At 39.2% G+C, this 26,213-nt stretch overlaps 1 protein-coding gene across 3 annotated transcripts in view; it reads right to left on the bottom strand.

Annotated features, from left to right (window-relative positions):
* Positions 1-23,312, bottom strand: part of ARHGAP42 (Rho GTPase activating protein 42) — a 264,527-nt gene extending 241,215 nt beyond the window's left edge. For all 3 annotated transcript variants that reach the window (XM_036902815.2, XM_057490759.1, XM_036902817.2), the window contains exon 1: positions 23,158-23,312. In XM_036902815.2, the coding sequence (XP_036758710.1) occupies positions 23,158-23,311 (154 nt within the window). In that variant the 5' untranslated portion in view covers position 23,312. The remainder of the gene's footprint in view (positions 1-23,157) is intronic.
* Between the last annotated feature and the right edge of the window lie 2,901 nt (positions 23,313-26,213).

Genomic DNA, 26,213 nt, shown 5'->3' with positions numbered 1-26,213 from the left:
AGATAATCCTGGAAGAGCAACAGGAAAAAAGGCTGTGCCAGACTGCAAACACCTGGAGAAAAGAACAGACCTCACAGAACAGGGTAACGTACCAAAGCCATGACCCGGTGGGATCCAAGCCCTTCCCCCACCCCAGCTCACCAGTGGGAGGAAGAGAAACAGAGCGAGGAGGGAGTGGAGGCCTGGGACTGCTGAGCACCTAGCTCTGGAGATCTGCTCTGGGAGCACAAACCTACATTACATGATGCTCTGGTGATTAATAGGGTTGGAAAGCTAAGACAGGCGAAAAACCTAGAGAGACTGAGATTCCAGCTGCTTGTGGAAAACAGGGATCCATACCCAGCTGCTCTGGGTGGGCAGTCTGAGAGACTTGTCAACAGTGAGAGAGCTACTAAAGGGGCAAGGATTGCACAGAACTTACTCCTCAAGAGAAAGGACAGGTAGACAAACTTGTCCAGGTACACTCTGCCCAGCAGGTTGGAAACTTTCAGGATCTTCAGTTGCTCCATCCCCCTGGCTGCCTCGCAGTCAAGTGGGGTGCCAAGACTCCCCACCGTAATACACAGCCTGCTGTGCCTTCCTCCCGGCCAGCCAACATCTGGGTCACAAACCAGCAAACCCTTCCCTGGCATCAGGCTAGCCAGAGAGAAGCCCCAGCAGCTACAAACATAAAGCATAGAGGTTTACACTTGTGTGTTCAGCCCATTGGTTCTGCCAGTGGAGACAGGCATAGCAGCTGGGAAGCAGGAAACAGCTCTTTACTCCCCATCAGGCACCAGCACTACTCCCATGCAACCCTGACATTGCTCCAGGGGCTGAGCAGCTCCAGAGAGTAGAGCTTCTGGGCACTAGAGGGCGCCACATGCAAATATGAAACATCAAAGGAACTGGGTTCAAACAAAAATCCCTCAAACACCAGAAAAAGAGTCAAATGAAACCGATCTCATCAATCTTCCTGAAAGAGATTTCAAAATAAAAATCATAAACATGCTCCTGGAGTTATAGAAAAATATTCAAGAACTCAGGAACGAATTTAGGGCAGAGATCCAATCGTTAAGGAACACAATGGACGGTTTTAAAAGCAGATTAGATATGGTGGAGGAGATGATAAGTGAAATAGAAATTAGAGAACAGGAATACAAAGAAGCTGAGGCACAGACAGAAAAAAGGATCTCTAGGAATGAAAGAATATTGGGAGAACTATGAGACGAATCCAAACAAAACAATATTCGTATTATAGGGATAACAGAAGAAAAGCTAGAAAAAGGGATAAAAAGTGTCTGTGAGGAGGTAATTGTCAAAAACTTCCCCAATCTGGGGAAGAAGATAGTCTCTCAGGCCATGGAGATGCACAGATCTCCCACCACAAGGGATCCAAGGAAGACAACAAGAAATATAATAATTAAAATGGCAAAGATCAAGGATAAGGGCAGACTTTTAAAAACAGACACAGAGAGAAGAAAGATCACATACAAAGGAAAACCCATCAGGCTATCATCAGACTTCTCAACAGAAATCTTACAGGCCAGAAGGGAGTGGCATGATATATTTAATACAATGTAGCAGAAGGGCTCTATCCAAGAATGCTCTATCTGGCAAGATTATCATTTAAATTTCAAGGAGGGATTAAACAATCTCAAGATAAACAAAAACTGAGAAACTTTGTCTCTCGCAAACAGTCTCTACAGTGTATTTTGGAGGGACTGCTATAGAAGGAAGTCAAGGGATAGACAAAGAGTACAGAATATGATACCTAATATATAAAGTATGGAGGAGGAAGAAAAAGAAGGAGAAAATAAAAAAAGAACCTTTAGATTGTGCTTGTAATAGCATACTAAGTGAGTTAAGTTACTCTTAGATAGTAAGGAAGTTACCTTTGAACCTTTGCCTGCAGTGACAGTAAGTACATACCTTTCGATAATCACCCTAAATGTAAATGGTCTGAATGTACCAATCAAAAAACATAGAGTCACTGAATGGATAAAAAACAAGACCCAACTATATGCTGCCTACAAGAGACTCACTTCAAACCCAAAGACATACACAGACTAAAAGTGAAGGGATGGAAAAAGATATTTCACACAACTACTAGGGAGAAAAAAGTAGGAGTTGCAGTACTTGTATCAGACAAAATAGACTTGTAGGAGTTGCAGTACTTGTATCAGACAAAATAGACTTCAAAACAAAGAAAGTAACAAGAGACAAAGAAGGACGTTACACATGATAAAGGGGTCAACCCAACAAGAAGATATAACCATTTTAAATATCTATGCACCCAACACAGAAGCACCTACGTATGTGAAACAAATACTAACATAATTAAAAGGGGAAACAGAATGCAATGCATTCATTCTAGGAGACTCCAACACTCCTCTCACTCCAAAGGACAGATCAACCACACAGAAAATACATAAGGAGACAGAAGCATTAAACAACACATTAGAGCAGATGGACCTAACAGACATCTACAGAACTCCACACCCAAAAGCAGCAGAATACACATTCTTCTCAAATGCACATAGAATATTTTCAAAAATAGATCATATACTACGCCACAAGTAAATTCAAAAAGATTGAAATTATACCAGCCAGCTTCTCAGACCACAAAGGTATGAAACTAGAAATAATTAGTAATGAAAACAAAAAAGCCCACAAACACATGGAGGTTTAACAACATGCTCCTAAATAATCAATGGACCAATGACCAAATAAAAACAGAGATCAAGCAATATATGGAGACAAATGACAACAATAATTCAACACCACAAAATCTGTGTGATGCAGCGAAGGCTGTACTAAGAGGAAAGTATATTGCAATAAAGGCTTACCTCAGGAGAGAAGAACAATCCCACATGAAGAGTCTAAATTCCAATTAACCAAACTAGAAAAAGAAGAACAAATGAGGCCCAAAGTCAACAGGAGGAGGGACATAATAAAGATAAGAGCAGAAATAAATAAAATCGAGAAGACAAAAACAATAGAAAAAAATCAATGAAAGCAGGAGCTGGTTCTTTGAGAAAAATTAACAAAATAGATAAACCCCTAGCTATACTTTTCAGAAAAAAAAGAGAGAAAAGAGTCTATACACATAAACAAAATCAAAAATGAGAAAGGAAAAATCACTACAGACACCACAGTAATACAAAGAATTATTAGAGAATACTATGAAAAATTATATGCTAACAAACTGGATAGGCTAGAAGAAATGGGCAACTTTCAAGAAAAATACAACCTTCCAAGGCTTACCCAGAAAGAAACACAAAACCTGAACAGACCAATCACTAGCAACAAAATTGAACTGGTAATCAAAAAGCTACTTAAGAACAAAATGCCTGGACAAGATGGCTTCACCACTGAATTTTATCAAACATTTAGTGAAGACCTAATACTCATTCCCCATAAAGTTTTCCAAAAAGGAGAAGAGGAGGGAATACTTCCAAACTCATTCTATGAGGCCAGCATCACCATAATACCAAAACCAGGCAAAGACACCACAAAAAAAGAAAATTACAGACCAATATCCCTGATGAACATAGTCACGGAAATACTCAACAAAATATTAGCAAACCGAATTCAAAAATACATCAAAAAGATCATCCATCATGATCAAGTAGGATTTACTCCAGGGATGCAAGGCTGGTACAATATTCAAAAATCCATCAACATCATCCACCACATCAACAAAAAAAAGGACAAAAACCACATGATCTTCTCCATAGATGCCGAAACAGCATTTGAAAATTCAACATCCATTCATGAAAAGAATTCTCAGCAAAATGGGTATAGAGGGCAAGTACCCCAACATAATAAAGGCCATATATGACAAACCTACAGCCAATATCATACTTAACAGCAAGAGGCTAAAAGCCTTTCCTTTAAGATTGGGAACAAGACAAGGATACCCACTCTCTCCACTTCTATTAAAAATAGTACTGGAGGTCCTAGCCATGGCAATCAGACAACACAAAGAAATAAAAGGCATCCAGATTGGTAAAGAAGAAGTTAAACTGTCACTGTTTGCAGATGACATGATATTGTACATAAAAAACCCTAAAGAATCCACTCTAAAACTACTAGATCTAATATCTGAATTCAGCAAAGTTGCAGGATACAAAATTAATACACAGAAATCTGTGGCATTCCTATACACTAACAATGAACTAGCAGAGAGAGAAATCAGGAAAACAATTCCATTCACAATTGCATCAAAAAGAATAAAATACTGAGGAATAAACCTAACCAAGGAAGTGAAAGACCTATACCCTGAAAACTACAAGACACTCTTAAGAGAAATTAAAGAAGATACCAATAAATGGAAACACATCCTGTGCTCATGGATAGGAAGAATTAATATTGTCAAAATGGCCGTCCTGCCTAAAGCAATCTACAGATTCAATGCAATTCCTATCAAAATACCAACAGCATTCTTCAAGGAACTAGGGCAAATAGTTCTAAAATTCATACGGAACCACAAAAGGTCTCAAATAGCCAAAGCAAACCTGAGAAGGAAGAATAAAGCTGGGGGATTATACTCCCTAACTTCAAGCTCTACTATGAAGCCACAGTAATCAAGACAATTTGATACTGGCACAAGCACAGACCCAGAGACCAATGGAACAGACTAGAGGGCCCATATGTAAACCCAAGCATATATGGTCAATTAATATATGATAAAGGAGCCATGGATATACAATGGGTAAATTACAGCCTCTTCAACAACTGGTGTTGGCAAACTGGACAGAGCATGAAATGCAAGAGAATGAAACTGGATTATTGTCTAACCCCATAAACAAAAGTAAACTCAAAATGGATCAAAGACCTGAATATAAGTCATGAAACCATAAAACTCTTAGAAAAAAACATAGGCAAATATCTACATGAATACAAACATAAGCAACTTTTTCCTGACTGCATCTCCTCAAGTAAGGGAAACAAAAGCAAAAGTGAACATATGGGACTACATCAAACTAAAAAGCTTCTATACAGCAAAGGACACCATCAGCAGAACAAAAAGGCATCCTACAGAACAGGAGAATATATTTGTAAACGACATATCCTACAAGGGGTTAACATCCAAAATATATAAAGAACTCACACGCCTCAACACCCAAAAAGCAAATAACCCTATTAAAAAATGGGCAGAGGATACGAACAGATACTTCTCCAAAGAAGAAATTTAGATGGCCAGCAGGTCTGGCCATTATAAGATGCTCCACATCACTAATTATCAGGGAAATGAAAATTAAAACCACAATGAGATATCACCTCACACCAGTTAGGATGGCCAGCATTGAAAAGACTAAGAACAACAAATGCTGGCGAAGATGTGGAGAAAAGGGTACCTCCTACACTGCTGATGGGAATGTAAATTAGTTCAACCATTGTGGAAAGCAATATGGAGGTTCCTCAAAAAACCAAAAATGGAAATACCATTTAACCTGAGAATTCCACTTCTAGGAATTTACCCAAAGAATTTAATTTCTCAGATTCAAAAAGACATATGCACCTCTATGTTTACTGCAGCACTATTTACAATAGCCAAGATATGGAAGCAACCTAAGTGTCCATCAGTAGATGAATGGATAAAGAAGTTGTTGTACATATACACAATGGAATACTATTCAGCCATAAGAAATAAACAAATCCTACCATTTGCAACAACATGGATGGAGTTGGAGGATATTATGCTCAGTGAAATAAGCCAGGTGGAGAAAGAGAAGTACCAAATGATTTCCCTTATTTGTGTAGTATAACCACGAAGCAAAACTGAAGGAAGAAAACAGCAACAGACTCACAGACTCCAAGAAGGGACTAGCAGTTACCAAAGGAGAGGGGTGGAGGAGGGTGGGTGGGGAGGGAGGGAGAAGGGGAATAAGGGGCACTACACTAGCACACATAATGTAGGGGGGAGCATGGGGTAGACAGTATAGCACAGAGAAGGCAAATAGTGACTCTGTGGCATCTTACTACACTGATGGGCAGTTACTACAATAGGGTATGGGGGGGGGACACGATAACATGGGTGAATGTAATAACCACATTTTTTCATGTGAAACCTTCATAATAGTGTATCTCAATAATACCTTAATAAAAAAAAGCTTCTGCTAAAAACATTCTGCCTATTTTCACAAAAAACAAAAAAACAGGAATTCAGAAATCTTTCCATCATTCTGCACACTACAGTTATTCATGATTTAAATAACAGAAAACACAGAATACTGATGCTGTATTACAAAACCATACCTGTTCAGAGTAGCCAGGGTAGCCAAACTTTTTGCCTTAGATGATTCTTTCCTTCTTGTTAAAAAAAGAGTATTAAGAATATTTTAGTATAACAGTTTTGTTCAAAAGGATGACTAATAAATACAATAAAATTCAAACCATATTAAAAATAAAGTCCATGGATTATCAAAGTAAACAGATTGTAATCAATGTGCTCAAACTTAAGTTTGGCATAGTAAGGCAATGAATGCAGCAGACCATTTATAAATAATACTTTCAAAGGAACAATTTCTGCAGAGTTCCTAAAGAAATCCCTAAAGTATAGCCAATAAATAGCTGATGTGTTATTTACCCAGTTCCTCTCACCTAAATGCTTTAAAATTTCCAAGTATTTTGTAGCAGAAATTAGAGAAACCAAATGATCACTTTATTGGATTTTTTAAATTTAGAATGCTGTGTGTTCCCAGCACAATGCATGATCCACAGTAGATGATTAATAATTATCTGGTAAATGAATGGATTTAATTATCATAATAAATCTGTGTGGCAAAGATGATTATCCAAAATTTGAAGTAGAGGAAATAAATTCAGAGAGAGCTAAGGACTCTTCCAAGGTTTTATATATAAGATCACATGGTCAGGATCTATTCCCTGGTTGGTCTGATGCCAAATCTTACCAGATGGTAGAACTCTAATTTCATGATGTCTGTCTGAGTCTCAAGCTTTCTCCTCTTAACCCTGACCCATCTGTCTCAATATCTGTTACCTCTAAAGTAATAAGGTCATATTTTCCTGCAAGAGATTTTCACAGAAACTAGATTAGCTTCTGCGAAGCTTATAAAACATTACAAAAGAAATCATGCTCACCATAGGTTCTGTGCTTAAACCCTTACCAGAAATACATTTTCAACATCTTTAGAACCGAAATCTGCTTTCCAGGAGGACCCTTATGGTTTTTAATACTAGTTATATTTGAACAAAAATGGTGTATAGTTAGTTTTTCCATGAAAATGGTGTGCTTTATCACAAAACAGCTGAGACCTTGATATGTATATTTAATGACAGCCTCGATATCTCATTTTTAAAGGACTAAAAAGAAACTGCTCTAAGATAACTGGACTCCTCTAAGAAACAAATTACATAGCCATAAATTGGAGAGTGGGAAATCACACAGGAGAAAGAATGTGAAGATTACAAATTAAGTAAGTCACTAGCAAATGATTTACAGAAATGTGTTAATGGGTTGAAAAGAAATGTAGTTAAAAGAGTAAAGACTACAAAGACTATCTGAGTTTCTACCTCATCAGTTTTCCATAACTGGCTGGAGCCTGAGGGCTCGTGGCCTCCCACTCCACCCACCGCCAGCCCCACTCTGCGCTGGAAAACGTGAGCATGCCTGGAATCAGTTACAAAGCCCAAGTCACAGGACTTCCTCTCCAATGCCTCCTGCTGGGTTCTCACTAACTTCCTTTCCCCCACTACTTCGGGATGTGGATGGAAGGGATGTGGAATCTCTCTACTATCACCACCCTAGGGCATTTACACACAGCACTTTTTTGTTCGATCTTACTAAGTAAGCTTTTTCATAGGCATATTTTTCCATCATAGAATGACAAAAGCACATACACAAATACCCTACTTTTCTCTAAAGCAGATTTATATCATAAGAGTTATGTTTAATTGACTAGATTAGTAATTACTGTTAAAATTTACTTAGTTAAATCATTTCTAGTTATTTTCTATTATAAATCAATTTCAATTAGTATTTATTTAGAAGGGATGGAACCACAGTTCCCAAATGCATGCAGGACCATTACAAACTCATGGGGGCGCTGTTGGTTACTAAATTTCAGAGAAAAACTAAAGACCCTGGTAACAAGTTAGAACTGGGTCACCAGCAAGGGGAATGAGTCACAATTCAACCAATCAGGACTGACCCTTGATTTAGGGGATGAGCTGTGCTCCTGAACAAACTCAGTGTTCTTAGAGAAAAGATGAAATGTCACAGATGCTGGATAGGAAACCAATATTACCTGCTGTAGAAAATGTACCATAATTAGGATCACTCTATCAAGTGGGTATCAACCCTTTAAGGTTCTTGAAACATATTAGTAATTTAAGTGCTATATCAGCACAATGAAAAAAAAAGGTCTTAGTATACCCTAATTAACAAAAGACATTTAAAAATATTTTGTCTAATAGATAAAAAAAAATGGATAGCCTACTCTTAACTAATTTGTATTTCTCTGACTCCTGGTAAACATTAACAGCTGTATTTATTCTTTGGCTAACCGACTGTCCTGTGTATAGTGCTCACTTATCTATTGACTTTCTAACTTTTCCCCCCCACTTATCTTTTGGTACTAACCATTTGGTTGTGGATAAAGAGTCATTACCAACTTATATCTATTGAGAAAAGGCTCTCATTGGACAATATGAACACCCACATTCAAGAGGAAAGAAAATGTAAAGGAAGTCTAAAAGACTCAGAAGAAAACGTTGGAAGTGGATGAAAAGATTGGTAAGAGAACATGGCTTCACAGAAGCCAAGAGAGAACAAGCCTTAGGAAGCAGAGTGGTGGGAAGGGCCACATACAAAGCAGTCCAGCAAAAGGGTGGCCACATGTCCTTTGGGTTTGATAAGTGGTCACTGTAGTTCTGAATTTTAGATTATTTCAGTGTTTAATTTTCACAAACTCAAAATAACCAATGTATTCGATAGTTAGCTGGCAATAAATATGAACCTGACAGAGTACTAGACATGAAGAAAGAGACATGGACCACAGTTTAGAGGAACCTGAGACACACATGTGAGGGGACTGGAACAGCAGAGGTAAATGGAACTGGTCAGAAAGAGTCCAAAGCCGAAAGATGCCCTAAAGGACAAGTTTTTCCTCTCTGACTAATTTAATAAGTAACTCCATTAAAAAGCTCAGTGTTTATAATACATAAAAGATAAAGTGATTTATAATTCCAAAAAGCTAATAATTTAGGGCTAAAAAAGACACAGGCAAGAACTAAACTGTCTAGGTCAAGAAAAAACAAGAATCTAAACGTGTGAGCTTGAAGAAGTTTAGAAGTAGTTGTTTCTGATTCCCAGTGAAGTTCCGCAGATGCTGCAGCTGTACTCCAGTAACAGAATGTGCTGGGGCTCCCCAAACTCTGTGTCACATTGTATATACCACAGGCTTCATGTCAGAAAAACAGATGAATGCAGATTTTAGGCAGGAAAAATACTTTAAAAGATGAAAGTCTTATTCGATCACATAGCTGATACATGATCCAGTTTCCTTTCGGTGAACTGCAGCAAACTGCAGATGTTTCTTTACTCAAAACGTAACCCACTCTGGCTTCACTTACATTTCATATGTAGACTACTTTAAATGACTTAAAAACAGTATCACCTTCAATCTGAGGATTTTTAGCCATAAATATACTAATAATAAAAAACATATAGAATAAGGAAAATATTTAATGTAATGGTTTAAACATATGCAAATGGCATGCTTTATATTGTGATTGTATTTATATTGTTAAGTGTGTTCATGTAGTCCTGGAAGGTGAAATGAATAAAGTTTATCATCACAGACAGGCACAGAAAATGTTTCCCACTTAAAACATGTTTGATACTGAGATTACCTCATTTTTTTCTGTTAAAAGATGATAGTGTGATTATAGTATCGACTATTTGCTGATTCCTTTGTACCAGGCATGGTACAGCTCAACAGGAGGTATTTTAATATTATTATCCCCATTGTAAAAATGAGGAAACCAGAGCTGACAAAGAAGAGTGACTTATAGAGCACACACACACACACACACACACACACACACACACACACACACACACACACCCCATACCCAGTACAGTGCCTGAAGTGCAGTAGGTGATCCCTAAGGGTTTCCTGAATAGATATGAGTGAATAAAGAATGGATATTCATGTTCTCATATGAGATCCCTATGCTGTGTTGACTGCTATAAAGGAGGTATGTACAAGGTACTCTGAAACAAAAAAAAAAAAACAGCCTAGAAGAAATAAAGGGCACACATGGTACCTACCAAGTCTTAAAACTAAACAGAAACAACATACACACCACATATTAGCAGCATGCCCCCATTAAATGTAAACCCAGAATAGCTGAGCCTCTGTTCTGTATTTCCAAAGCCTAGGACAATGCCTGACATACACCAAATGCTAAATAAATACACTGAATGACTATGTGAGCAAATGTTCCACTCTCTCTCTCTCTGCCCCACATCTCTCCTGGACACCTTTTGTTTTCTCCTCTCCACTCCTCTTGCCACTCTTTGCACATAAATAAAAATTGCTATTGTCCTGTATTTGCAATCTAAGATATTTAAATACTTAATTATCTGTAACAAAAATTAAAAGAAAGAGGAAATGTTTCCTACTTAAATATCCACCAAGTGATTCTGTTTTCTCCAACAAATAGAAAGATCATATGTGAATTTGTTATGGGAAGCTATACTGCTTTCCAACATAAAAAAATATATGTAGTGTAAATGTTTATAAACCTTATCAGTTTCTATTTGTAAAGGTGAGTTCCAACACAGAGTCACCATATGACACAACAATCTATACCTAGGGATCTAACCAAGAGAATGAAAACGTATTTCCACACAAAAACAGGTACACAAATGTTGGTAGCACTATCTATACTAGCAAAAGAAAAAAAAAAAAGAAACAACTAATATGTCCATCAACTCATAAATGGATAAATAAAAAGTGGTGGCATATCTATAAAAATGAATATTTGGCAATAAAAAGAAATAAACCAAAACATGCTATAATGCAGATGAACCTTGAAAACATGCTAAGTGGAAGAAGTTAAGTCACAGAAGGCCACAGACAGTATGATTCCCATTTATACAAAAGGTCCAGAACAGGCAAATCTATAGAAACAGAAAGTATTTTGGTAACAGTTGACAGGGGCTGGGGAACAGAGAGAATGCGGCATGACAGCTAATGGGTACGGGATTTCTTTTATGGAAATGAAACTTTTCTAAATTAGATAGTGGTTCCAAAATATATAAAAGAATCATACAACTCAAAAGCAAAAAAAAAAAACTAACCTATCTGATTTAAAAATGGGCAGAGGACCTGAAAAGACCTTTTCCAAGGAATACGTACATAAAATGGCCATCTGGTACATAAAAAGATATTCACCATTACTAATCATCAGGGAGATGCAAATCAATACCACAATCAGCTACCACCTCACACTTGTTGGAATGACTAACATTAAGGAGACAAGAGGTAACAAGTGTTGACAAGGACATGAAGAAAAGGGAACCCTTGCAAACTGCTGATGGAAATCTACGGCTGGCACAGCCACTATGGAAAACACGATGGAGGTTCCTAGAAAAATTAAAACTACAGCAACCATATGATCCAGCAATCCCACTTCTGGGTTTATATCCAAAGAAAATGAAAACAGGATATCAAAGAGATACCTGCACTCCCATATCTATCACAGCATTATGCACAATAGCCAAGATATGGAAATAACCTACATCATCAACAGATGAATAAATAAAAAGATATGACAGATAAACACAAAGAAGTATTATTCAGCCATGAGAAAGAATAAGATCTGCCACTTGCGAGAATATGGATGAACCATGAGGGCATTATGCTTAGTGGAATAAGCCAGACTGAGAAGGGAAAGATTTCATGGTATCACCTATCTACAGAATCTTCAAAAAAAAAGTCAAATTCATCAAATAAAGAACAGATTGGTGCCTGCCAGGTGCTGGGAGGTAGAAGGAATAGGGAAAGGTTGGTAAAAGGGCACAAACTTCCGCTATAAGATGAATAAGGTGTGAGAATCTAACATGAAACATAGTGACTCTAGTTGATAACACTGTATTACATAATTGAAATTTGCTAGAAGTCGAACTTAAATCTTCTCTCAAAAAAAAAAAAAAGATGAATATGTGAGGTGACGGATGTATTAACTGTCAAGAGTCCTTTCACAGTGTGTATATATATCAAATCACCATGAAGCACACACACTAAATATCTTACCATTTTGTCAATTATGTCTCAATAAAACTGAAAAAGATTTTTTAGAAAAATAAAATTACATGGTGTTGATGATTGCACAACTCTGTAAACATGAAAAGCCAGTGAATTCTACACTTTGAAAGGATGAATTTAATGGTAGTGAACTATATAACTCAATAATGTTGCTTAAAAATTAACAGCATTTTAAAAGAACACATTCCCATACAGTTCAAATCAACATGAAATAGCATCCTGAAACTAACACATGCCATGCTTTGTTATAAAAAGGAAACAGCATAAATCATTTGTATAATCTCACTTTCTTAGCAATATCTCTCCTATTTGAGTTATTACATTTCATTGTCACTGCTGAAGAGAAAAACAGGCAAATAATCAAATTATCAAAATAAAACATGATAAACAACATGTTTTTTACTAAATCATAAAATCTCAGATATGGAAATGTCCCTAAAGGGACATTTTATTGTGCAACCATCACCTCCATGTAATTTTATTTTGCTCCACAGAAGCAATGCTTCACTCTCATTGCAAGCCACATTCATGACACCAAGCAATGACACAGGGTCTACAGCTCTCCTATCAATATCAAATAGAGTGCTCCCTCTGCATACACGGTGCATTTGTCAGGGTACGGTAAAGATTTTGCTTAGGGAATCCACCTTATATCCTCTTTTGAATAAAGTATGGTGGTGGTGGTTATTTATAACTCTGGTCTAATTTCACTGCCTACTCTCAATATTAACTAGAAATGAGATAGACGATTAATATTTAATATTCAGTTCCATACATGGGACTAGATACTTTTCATGTGTTATCTTATTTAGTTTTGCAAATATTCATATGAAATAAATATTACCCCCAAATTATAGACAAGGGAAGCCACAAAAAGAAGCCAAGTCACTTGCTCACAGCCATGTAGCTTTAACTCGTAAGGGGCAGAACTGGGATTGAAAAGTGCTGCTCCGATTCTAAAGCCCGGTTTCTTTCCACTACACCACGTTGACTGCTGTCAATATTAAGATGTTCTAATGATTAAAGATTAAACTTTATTAGCACTGCACGTATGTGAATGATAACACTACGCTTAGCTAACGAAAAATCTGTGTCTTTCAGCCATATTTAACATTCAGATTACTTGGATAAATTGGGATTAGCTTGAATTAATTTATCTGCCAACAGAAATACAAAACAATTTCATATAAATACAATTACAATTTCAAACAAGAAACAAGTAAGTTTAAGCCGGAACCTAAGGACTTGAAGTGACAAGAGCACCTTGCACCTGATGTCTTGATTCTGCGACTGTTTCATCTTCTCTCAATCCTCACAGTGGGTGTCGCAGACCATCACACTCAGCCAGCCACAAATATCCATAGAACTCTAGTTCCTGGGAGAGCAGCTGGAGGCATCAAGGCAATAATGGGAAGAAAATGCGCCCATTTTCTTGGGTGACAAATCCGGAAGCTCTCACTCATTCCCTGCTACTCTTTGTTCAGCATTTTTAAGGGTCTGGATTTCCTTTCTTATTATTAAAGATCCATACTGTCTTTCATTAACCCCAAGGCTGGCCTTCCCAGCCCTTGCTTTATATTCCAAACTGTCCCAAGACCAGACTTCCTGTTCATTATTCCCTACTTATCCTATCCCCAGGAAAGACTGCCCCTAAAATTCATAGGTCCTCTTCAAGAAATTACTTTTTTTTTTAATACTCTGTTTTGTCTTTAGGGTACCATCCGAACATCCTCTCCTGGCGATTCAGACACCACTTCAATCCACACCACCTTTCCTAGATCAACCAGCTAACAAGCTCAATTCAATTTTCTTACTGAACCAACCGAATCTTCCCTTTCAATTCTTAATTAAACCTTTTCCCCATAATTCTCTGCTCTCAGACCCTCCAGCAATGCCCTACCAATCTCATTATTTTCTTTTTTAACCAATAACCGCTAAGACGATCTGACCTCAAACATAAATACATTTGCAAAACATCTGGGCAATATAAGAAACACCTAGGAAAGTGCTTTGCTAAGCCACTGTCTGTCTTCTGTACAGCAAGCAATTAATGTGGAAAAAAGATCTCTCCTCTGCAGCTAGGCCTGTTATATTTTGTGAAATTGCCCGACTATCTATTTCACCTCTGAGATGTGCAAGCTGAGATCATCATTTTTAATGACTTTTATAGGCCACTGGCCTGAGCCAGCAGAACTAAAGCAACAGCAGACATGTCCGTAAAGTTTCAGTATCTGTACTGCCTGTTCATAATTCCTAAATGCAAACCTAATGCTTTCTTGTTTCCCAAATCACAATAAATATTAATTTGTTTAAAAGAAAAAGGCTAACTCAAAACTATGCCACATCTTACAGTCATTTCCTATCAAAGAAATTTAATTTGGGGGACAAACAAGAGCATGCTTTAATATTTAACTGAAGCATTTCCAACTCATTAATTTTGTTTCCCTTGCATACAATAATAACATTGACAGGAACCTGTTAATGCCTTGAAAAAAGCTGAAATTATTAGGATTACAATGATCCTGTGTAAAGGAAATTAAAATAAATAATGTCACAGTTTTATGTCATTATACAACCTTTCCATTGGCCCATACAAAAATCCTACAAAGAATATAAGGTGAACATTATTCCTACTTTTGATGAAAATACAGGATCTGAGGAAAGTGACCTGTACCCATGCTACTAGTTAGTGGAGGCAAAGGACTAGAATAAAGTTCTAAGTCTGCCTGCTGCCCCATGGATCACCCCATTTTAAAGTCAGTATGCCTAGGCCAGAGCCCATGAAGCCTGTTGGAAACAGCATTAAAAAGCAAACTTGTAGCCCCCATTCCATGGCTCTTTTGCTCCACAAATATTCAAAATCTTCCTCCATATCATACTTTTCTTACTGAAATTATAAAATGTGAACTGGTTGATGTTCAGCAATTACTAAGCATCCATGATGTGGTCAGAGCTGATTTGAATACAGATATCCTTGGCACTTAGAAGTTTATATTCAAAAGATTAATTGGAGTGATACATCTACCAGCCAAGGAACATCTTGGATCACTACCACCAGAAGCTAGAAGAGGCAGGAAAAGATCCTCCCCTAGAGCCTTCACAGAGAAGGGCCCTGCCAACAGCTTGTCTTTGGACTTCTGGCCTCCAGAACTGTGAGAAAATGAATTTTGGTTGCTTTAAGCTATGAAAAAATATATATATAAAATATATAAACATAGATGTATATATATATATTGCAAACACGGAGTATGAATGCAGGCAGAGAAAATAAAATTTAAGACATTTTAGGGCACAGAACTGCAGGACTAACCAAACACTAGCAGTGAAACACTCCAGCTTACGAACCAGAGTAGAAGGAAACAAGGTGAGGACTCAGATACTTCTCTGTACTATGACCAGGAGGGAGGGGATCTACCTGAATGAGTGAGAACAGAGAACAAGCTGGAGGAGAAGGAGGACCTCTGTGTGACACACTGAGTCAGAGGGGCCTGAGGCACACCCAGGTGGTAACTTGCAGTGCCTCTGGTGAAAATGAGGCCCGAGCCCTGGGGGCAGATGCTATCACACAAGAAGAGCAAACAGTAAAAGGACTAAGAAGGGTTCCCTGTGCGCAACCAACACTGAAGAGAAGGACAGAGGAAATGACTGAAGAGGGGAGAGGAACTCAGCAGCCTCTGATATTGAGGAAAGAGGGGCTGGACTTGGGATCCAGAGGAAGGAATGTCAGCAAGGGTCACCTCAGGAAAACCGGGACTGGCAAGCAGTCAGGACAAGCCTTTCCAAGTCCCTTCCAACTACCCCCTAGGATGACCTCATTTTTTCATGAGTACACAGCTTTCCCAAATCTCCCCCAAACCGTGTGCCTCTAAAAGAGTCACCCCTCTCTTATGTTGATAATCCTTAATGGGAACCAACTCCCCCAAATTTACCACAACCAACTTTTAAATCGAAAAGCTAGGCTCTTCTTCCCTTGATTCTCCAGTGTCACACACTAACTTTTCCATCAAAGGCACACAAAGTCTGACACATGTTTCAAAACCACATTTAAATGGTTTTCACAATGCATTTCCATTTGCTTCTCCTTGCTTGGCCTTCCTCCACAACCATCCGTGCACCCCACTCCTTTTTTGGCCATTATCTTCCATTCAGACAATTTTTTTTTAAAGGAAATTAAATAAATGAAGAAGAGGAAATTCTCACCAGGGCAAAGTAAAATCAATTTACACTTGGGAATGGATAATACACTGCACAGAACACTCATTTCCATTAGCAGCTTATCACTCACCTCCACACACAACCACATAGCAGTTTCCTAAATTAAATCATCATTTTTCTGGTGCACAAAAGAGAGAACTGAAGCCGAGTCTTTCATCTGGATAAGCTCCAGAATATGTTTACACACAGGGGAATACTATTCGGTATGCCTTTCATTAACTAGCAGGCAGTATGGCTTTTTAGATTTGCATAAGGAAGTATCATAAAAATTCCACTACTGAGAAATGTGTCTGACTTCCAAATGAAAGGGGTCATTCTGTGTCTATCCACTTTTTCCCAGGGTAAAGCCAAGGTTCGGGGAGAATCCTAAATGCAGGGGCAATTTTTCCAAAATTTTTCCGTTTTTGTTTTTTTTTAATACCACCTGACATTGAGAACCAACCCAGGAAGTTTCCCTATCCTTCACAAAAGACAAAACCCTCCACACTACACTCAGTTATCTCCCAAATCAGATAAACCAAAAACAACAAAAAAAGTCATGTTTTGGCATTTTTAAGATACAATTAGGAAAGGAGACTTTGATCATAGAATCTAAAAATCATAACTATATGATCTCAATAATTAATATAAAGTAATCTACAAAGAGATTAGTTTTATCCTAGTCTTTTCCCATCATGTTTCAGGTAAAATTCAGGATTAGAAAAATTACTCTCAAGGGAAATACTCAAAATCCTAGGAATTAAGGTTTATTTTTTTTCCTCCTTTTATTCAGCACACCTCTGCAAAAAAGGGAAAGGAGGGAAAACTGGCAGATTACCAGCGACCGTAAGGTATGTTACTACCATAATTCACTTTTGCTGAAGGAAGCTCATCTTTCCCACAGTGACAGACATGTGTTTTGTCCTAACACTTTCTCTAGCATTATAACTGGATTCTTGATTTTGAAAAACAACCAGAGTACGGCAGATATGAACATCGGCATATTCTAATTCATGAAGCATTTCACTTAGATGTGATCCTACAGAAAAGGACTCACATTACCAGAAATGCCCAGGCCAAAGTTTAAACCCACCTAGCCAAAAACAAAACTGTTCAAATAACTAAACTTCTATTAACTGTCCTGTAATCATCTGTCCCTTTTCCTTTGTGTCAAGGGCCATTAAGATGAACAAATATTGTGGAAGTCACTACGCTGACACGAAAGCCAGCCATACAACTCGAATATGGCAGCTGCAGAAGATGCAGCATGGATTTTATGCACTGGAGAGCCAGGTGCTCAGCAACAGGTTTTAATTTTCAGGATGAAAGTCAGCAAGAAACAGGTAGCAAGACCTCGGCTGATGAGGCTGGATCCATTGGGGGATACACTGTAAGGATCACTCAATGCTGGGCAGAGGCTCAGCGGGCTGGAGGGAGAAGGAAAACTGGCTCAGAGGCCCGCTGGACCCATTGGGCAGCAGGTGAGGCTGTGAGGAGGCTGGGGGGCTCCTGTCTGGAAGGCCGCAATGACAGAAGTTACCCTCTGGACGGTAGGGACGGCTTGGACCAGAGTAAGTGGCCATCACAGCTCTGGCAAGAAACAATATTCATGAAAGAGATTCAAGACTGACTAACTCTGCATTCCTTCCCCCTTCCTTACCCGCCCACCACAAACACACCATTGTTGCGTATTTACCAAATGCAGCTTAACAGTCTGATTCCTTTCATCTAATATTTCTCTTTACAAACCTAAAGGTCTGCCGTTCTCTATTTATTCATTATTTGAATAAAATTGCACTTGACGCCAAAGCATTACAGAATGTGGGCTTTACTATTATTTTTTTCTTTATAATCTCAGGAATGCTGAAGCTTCATCATTACCACAATTAACATTATACTCTACAAAATGTTAATAATTGAAAGGTGTTTGTTAAAGCGGCTTTCAGCGACTTGAAACCTCAGTGGTCCCCCGAGTTTTCTGCCTTCTCCGAGTACCCTGGTTGTAACTGTCACAGACGGCAGGCAAAGAGGTGATCAGCGCTAAGCCATCCTCCTCCACTAAACAGGACCATTTTCTATTCTCCCAAAAAAGTTTTCCTGGCTTTCAAAGAGGACAACCTCTCAATCACTACCTGCTGAAAAAGGAAATTCAATGGAAATACAGGCAGTGTTTAAGGGCACCTATTACACTCACATTAAACATTCAGAAGAGAGATAAATGGAAGTAACTAGCCAGCCCAAATTAATTCCTTGATGAGTGCTAAAATTCCCATTTAAATTAACACAAATATAACTGCTTTTACTTGTAACATGTCTCTGAAGCAGAATCTTAAAGTGCTACATTCTTAATCTACCAGTTCCTAAAGTTAACTACAGTTCATTTAAAAGATAGTTACTCCTGCTCATTTAACTCAAATTCTAATGACTGTAAGAACCAAATGAATGGCTCTACACCTTTGATTAGGCTGCCCAGCTAAACAAGCAAGACACCTTAGGTGAATAAGCAGCAGTGAATCAGCTCTCACCCGGAGAACGAGAATCTTCAACTAAATAAAACCTACAAGCAAATTTAAATACCAAAAATAGCCTAAAATAGCAGTACTCATAAAAACCGAAGGATGACAGTAACAATAAAAAGTCTCAAATTTCTTGTCTTTTTTTCCTCCCTTTTATTTAACTCCTCCCCTGTACCACCAAAAATTCTGGAAGTAAAGTGGGCCCCAAACATTCACACAAAAGAGAGACGGGCTTACAGTGGAACACCTAGTGAAACCAGGCTACAGTGAGTATATGGAGCACAGTGGGGTTACTTAAACCCGAGATCACGAGTGCGCCACAGCAGTGTTCCACAAACTGAGGTCTGTGGACACTGAGGAGAGACATTTAAGAAAGTCTTGAAGAAAAGTGTGTGTTTCCCTCTTCCTAATGTCTTAACTGCATTTTTTGCACCAACTTACAAGCAAAAAACTTGTACCACTCACATAGGTGCCCTTATTTGTGTAGATCACTAGTGCCAGGAAACTACTGCTTTAACCACAGAGGCAATAAGACTAATAAGTAAATGAAGTTCATGATAGAGAGGAGACCATCAATAGGGCAAGGAGATTTTGAAGAACTGCAGCTGCAACTGGGAAAAACAGTGAGAAAATGAACCATAGAACACACAAGGTATTATCAGCCATCTTTATATAAGAGGAAATTTCTTTCAGCAAAATAACATTACCCACTGGACTAATTAAACATAGTTGGCAAGTTTTTTATTGGTTTCACAGATTTATTTATTTTTAACTTGTAAACTCATTTGCTTTTAAGGTGTGTACTAATAAGCATAAGAATTATATTTTCATGCTTGTATATATTTACTTAACTACCAATAAATAATTAAACCTTTAGAGTCCACTTTTTCTTTCCTTTAAAAGAAGCCCAGACACCCAAGTTTGAGAACACTATCCTAAAGGCAGAGTAAATAGGTGGCCAATTCTGCCTTAAGGCAATAAGCGAAGGAGCCGGTGATAGGAAAGGGAGAATGGCCAAGAGCTGCAGGGTAAGGCGAGTAAAGGATGTTGACAGGCTCTCCCCACCCTATCAACTCGATGCAATGTGGACACTTACATTTCTGTCTATCTTTATTTTGGGGTGGGGAGGGGATGTTTGTTGATTCTTACAAGTGTAAAGCTCTACTTAAAGATGGTTCTTTGAATTCAAAAGTAAAAAGAAAAGATAAAGGATTATTATATACAAAAGCCACTTTGAAATGTTTCTTGAAATGATCCATTGAAGCAGAAAATTAATTAGTAAAACTAGCCTCTGATTTATCTACTCAAATTTTAAGACAGGCATCTGTTAAAGGAGCAAAGTCCACAGAATAACAACTGATGAAAAAGATGGGATTTTCAGTCATACAGCATGAACTGATAGTCAATTCACCAGTATCAAATCATCTCAAGTAGCACTCACCAAATATCTATATGACATGGAACCAAATGAACAAACTGAGTTTAATGTTTTTAATAGCCGTTCCCTCATTTTACAGGAAAAGTAAGATCCAGAGAGGCGAAGTAAGTTACTTGCCACTTACCACACTGCATTTGACAACACCAGAATTTAAATTCAGGTCTCTGTCAGTACGCTTATAATTGTCATCCATTTTCTCAGAGAGGATGTGAATTTGCAATGCAATAATTCATTTTAACAATGTTAAGAATCTTACATATATTATTTAAAATTGAAATAATCTAGTCAAGGTCTTCATTGATAAAGACCTTTCCAGCTACTCTATTAAAGAAACTTACATTCTGAACCAAAGATCAAGGAGCATATGTGACTCCTACTAGAATAGTCATGTATGTCTTACATGCCAAAACTCCCACTAGAATAGTTATTAACTAGGATGGAAAAAATATAAGATGCTTAGAAGGGCACCAATGATTGCCACTCAGGAAGGTTATATATTAAGAAACCAGTAATTATTAATATAAATAACAGCAAAGTGCTAAAAATAAAACTGAAATGGATAATGGATACACTTATGGAAACAGTAGGTATAGAGAATGGAAATGTATAGTTTAAAATTGGGGAAGGTGAATGCTTCCTTGGGCAAAAAGTTAAAATAGTACAAAGGGGCAGGACTGGGGAATCTGGAATAAAAGTAAGCAGGTTCCAAGTCCTTTAGACACTCTCCTACTTCCTGTGGGAGCAGCTTCAGAGGGCAGGCATTTAGCAGCTGCAGCCTAAACTCAGAACATACTCCCCAAGGGACAGAGGTGACTTGGTGGGAAATAGAAAGCAACGCCATGTCATGTGACTTCAAAGGTTCCTCTGCTCCAAATCTCTCCCATTTGGCAGTTGATGCTGGGAAATCTTTAAAAAAAGAATAAAACATTTTCCTTCCACAGTGAAAGAATAATCAAATGTTAGTACAAGTAATGTACTCTCATCACAAACCGAAAAATCCTAGAAAGATAGCAGGCTGTATATTTAAGTGCAGAAGGCCAAATTAATGAGGCAAGAGTCTATACATTCAAAAAATTTTACCTCAAGATTTCTTGAGTGGAAGAACAAACCTACAAGGATGGGAATTTTCACAAGGCTAGATTTAAAAATCATAATAAATTCCATAATATTGCTAGTAAAATAATGTACATTTCTGGGCTTTTATCACAACTATGTAAGTGCTTTCGAATTTTCAAACACTAAAATTAACTCCAGCAGAATGAGCAGAAAACGTCATTTGTAAACCACCTGGCAGCTCCAGCAAGATGCAGCTTGGCATTTTGCACTCTGAGATAAGGAACTCGTTTTAAAGAGGCATCAAGCTCTCTAAGGTGCAGAGGCTAGTCCTGAGACCTCAGCCAGGATTTGCTAACCAGGAGATTTCATATTTATGTACACATAGGCTGGAAAGAACTTCAGATGAACTATATTTTTTCAAAAATCAAGGAATACTGCTATCAGCAGTAGCCTCAAATTCTGAAATTAAGTGAATGTGGGCATAAAACGTTTCCTTACCCTGGTTAAGTAACACAAGTGACAAGTAGATGTTTTAGCATTTGGGATGGCTGAAATATAAAAGGATTTGGGAGCACACAAATTCCAACACATTTTGCTAAGCTCCACCCTCACCATTAATACGTACTTCAAAATACAAATCAGATGCTAATATTTCAGTTTCAGACACAGACACATCCCTATCACGTTCTTACTGACCTTGCACTTGACATATACAATGATGCTTCCCCTACATTTATCCTGGGATCACCCTGCTACATGTGTCCTGCTACATCACCTGAACGTTTCTCCACCCTGTGAAAGTACCTCACTCACCCAGTCATCAGAGGCCAGAAATTCCAGAGTTTCCTATCAGGAGCTAAAACACTCAGAAGCCTCTATTAAGATGCAAATACATTCTGGGAAAAGTCACAAATTAACCCTTATCATTTAGCCACTCAGTTCTCGGTAATACAAAGTGTAGGTTCTAGTACTAAGACTAGGTCTAAATAACTGAAAGTGAAGATACAGATTACACAAGGAGTAAAGATAATCAACCAAGAGGTGTGTGGGAAAGGAGGTGGGAAAAGCCCCTAAAGGCAGTCTTTACTTTCTGTTGATCAAATTCTGACTGACCTTTAGCCACTGAACTTTCATCCCAACGCCAACAGATTTACAGTGCAAACCAAAAGTTAAGAGCACAAAAGAACTTGGAGAGAGATAAAAATCCACTGGTGCCGTGCCGTCTTTGGTCATTTTACCAAATGGCAAAACTACATATGTATTTTTTTAAAGCCAACTGAATGATTATGCCCAATCAAGAGTCCCTGATGTACCTAGAAAATCATTTTCTTTGAATATCGCTAAATAAACTAGCTTCATTTTATCCTTAAGGACTTCTTGTTTAAGTGTTCAAACTAGACACAGTGAAATTGCAAGGACAGACCAACATTTTTCTAGGAGCGTTATACAAAAAGATGACTGATTGACTTTCTCTTTCGTAGACGTGTAAGTAAAGACACCTAAGAACAAACTTTGTTGGCCACCAGCAGGGGAGCTCTTCAGCTTTTGTCCCCAAACCCATTCAAACAAAAGAAGCTCCGTCCGCCCCGTCCCACCTCTGAGACCCGCAGCGCGGCGGGTCCCTCCGGATGCCGGTGCCCTCCGCCCCGGCCCCGCTGCTCGCACTTACTCCTCAGCGCCCCGATGAGCAGAGAGCCATCCTTAATGAGCTCTTTGATGAACTTGTTGGTTCGCTCCAGCTCAATCTCATGACACTGCAGGCGCTCCCTGAAATCCGGGCTGTCCAAGTAGGAGTCGCTGAACTCCAGCGTAGGCAGCCCCATGGCACAGGCGCTGCCAGCCGCAGGCGGCACGTCCCGGCCGGCGGTCAGCGCGCGGACAGCCGACGCCCTCGGCCGGCGATGGGGACGCGCTATCGCGGGGACGACGCGGGGATGAGAGGCCGGCGCGGAGGGAACGGGCCACCGCGCCGCGGCGCGCGGACGCCTCCGAGCTCAGTCCTCGTCCCCAGCGGCGAGGGCGCAGACACGGGCGCTGGGCCGAGGCGAGGGTCCGCTCCGGCCGTTGTGCTCAGCGCGCATCCTGCTGCGCGCACGGGCGGCGGGGGCTCCGGGCCGCGCCGGAGCAGGAAAGTTCTCCCGCGGCGCGCACGGACTTCCGGCAGCTCCGTTCCCCGGCTCTCTTGACAGTCGTTTGCGCCGTGAGCCAGAGGCGCGCAGCAGCCACTCCGGGCCGGCCGGGGAAACCCTCCCCCTCGGCGGACGCAGGCTCAGAGCGCTCGCCGCTCGGGCGCGGGCTCGGAGACCCTCTCCCCGCCCCCGCGCTCCCCGCGCGCCGCCGCCCCTCTCCCGCGTGCCCACCCGGCCCCGCCCCGCCTCTCCTCTCCCGGCGCGGGGATGTCCGGGCTGCCCCCCTGCCCGGCCTGCGCCGCTGGCTCCGTCCAGCCCTGGACGGCACCCTGGGGTCCCCAGTCTGCAAAAGGACCCAAGCTCTCCAGGTCCTCCTCCCCACCCACTACTTAGAATTGTCTGGGAGAGAAACCCAAGTTAACTTTCCCTCAAGTTTGATATCACCGTGTGGAAGGCTGTTCAGGAGATGCTGCTTTCTCGCGTTAGTTTAGACTTTCCTTCACACGTCTCCACCGAACGCATGTAAATTCCAGGTTGAAAAGTTTCCCCTGTCTTTCCCCCCGCTCACTGCGTTGATCCAAGAAAGGCAGGGTTTTTATATTTAAAAAAACGAAAACCTTCATAGATAGGCCTTGCGCTGTTGTTTTTCCAAGTTGCCGTAAATGTGACAAGATTTTACAGCATCCCCACACCCAAACAGGCACCTCGGATTTGGGTGTTACTAGTCCTGCAAGAACACCTATTTGAATCACAATAGTGTAACTTTTGTCGGCACCTGGATGGAATTGCCCTACAGGCGTGGAGATTTTCCAGTTGTTGAAGTTGGCTGGAGTTCCAAATGAATAGCTAATTCCTACTAAGGGGCAGTTACTCCTCTTCGAGTAGAGAATCACCTAATAAATTTCTGTTCTCCTTGACAGCAACAGAAACTGCCTCTTTACATCTAGTCCTGCCATCATCTATAGGATTTCTGAGAACTCAGTCATTTTTCTTAAGGATCTGCTTTTAATTTCTGTGTTTTCATTGCTTTGTCCATTCGAACCATCTGTTAAAAAACTCTTCTACAGATCATGGGAAAAATTCCATTAATGTGCTTTACATTTTTCCCGATTAAGTTTCAGAGACTCAAGACTTTTAGTTTTAAATGGTTTTAAAAAAAAAAGTACGCATGAATATTAAAAATAGTACATAAACCTTAAACCTAAGATGGATAAAATGATGTAAACAGTATATTTGACAGCTTTGATTTAAATTCTTCTGAGCCAAGAAATTGAACTTAAAATCCTTCCATCTACATATTTATATCATTAGACCTCAAAATATTGGCAGAATGGCCAATCACCACTCTATTCATTTTAACTCCAAGAGTCTAATTTGTGTCTGTCATTTAAATACTCCTCATCTGGGTAGGTCGGGTGGGGTGGAATGGGGGGAAATAATGTCATTTGCTAGTTAATGGAGTGACAGAAGCAGCAGTGGGGTTATTTTTCACCTGAGGTGATTTTACATCTCTTCATCACATAGCCTGAAAGACACAGAACCAGTCAGGCCAACAAGTAATTTCCTTTCAACCTTTGCCATGTTCCTGTTCCAAGCAACTAAATCCAATGCCAACTGCTGAAATATGAAACAGAATAAAATATAACAATCTCTTCCTGTTTTTCATTAAATAAAAGTCCTGTGATTAATTCTTTCAAAATGCATCAATGGTCTTTGGTAAGTAGCATTTAATATGTTGGAGGTCAATTTTCATTTTTCTTGAAAAGCCTTACATGCCAGGACACATTTATTCTAGATTCTAAGATACGGGTCACCATTTCACCATTCATGTATGTAATTGCATGTTTTGTAACTACTGTCTGCTAGGATGTGGGCAGAAACGTTATTTATATGGAAATCAGACAAAGCACAATGTAGTACCTGACTCTGGCAGTTCTCAGATTAGAAAACAGAGAAAGAGTACTCATATCACGTGGGGCATATATGCTATTGTTATGAGCCTCACACACATGCTGCAACTATAATGCACTAATAATAATGTGTTTCCACTCAGGCCCATCATTGCATGTGCGTAGTATCAGGATTTTTCCTTTTAACCTTCACCCTTTAGTCTCTAAACTTTGGTCTGTTATAATGGACCTTTCTCTTAAAGGTGCTTTGAGGGTTACTCACGAATGATCCCTGTGATTCATGCTTTAATTATACCTGCTAGTCCAGCTTTCTCTTATGCTACATTAACTCAACTACTTGAGAGATACCAGAAGTGGTTTTGCTTTGAGGTAGATTTATAGTCAGTTTTGAACTGTTGTTTTTATGGATTATTATCCCCATCATGATAATTGAACCAGACTCTTTCTAAGAGAATAGGCTTTCTAAATAAAAGTGTCTATACCTGCAAGCTTTATTCATGTGAAATTTTTATGGATTGAACTGTAGCCTCTCCCAAAATTTCCACTTCACAATACGTGGCCCTTTCAGCTGCATTGTGAGTTTTACAATTATTATTGGCTGACATTTTCTTTAGCATGAAGAGAAATTAAGGTTTTCTTAATTCTGAAATGGGATGTGTGGGGCTTTAAGAGTTGGGGAAAGTAAA

The sequence above is a fragment of the Manis pentadactyla genome, chromosome 13, assembly GCF_030020395.1.
Source record: "Manis pentadactyla isolate mManPen7 chromosome 13, mManPen7.hap1, whole genome shotgun sequence".
Lineage (NCBI taxonomy): Eukaryota > Metazoa > Chordata > Mammalia > Pholidota > Manidae > Manis > Manis pentadactyla.
This window is presented reverse-complemented; position numbering and strand designations above follow the sequence as displayed.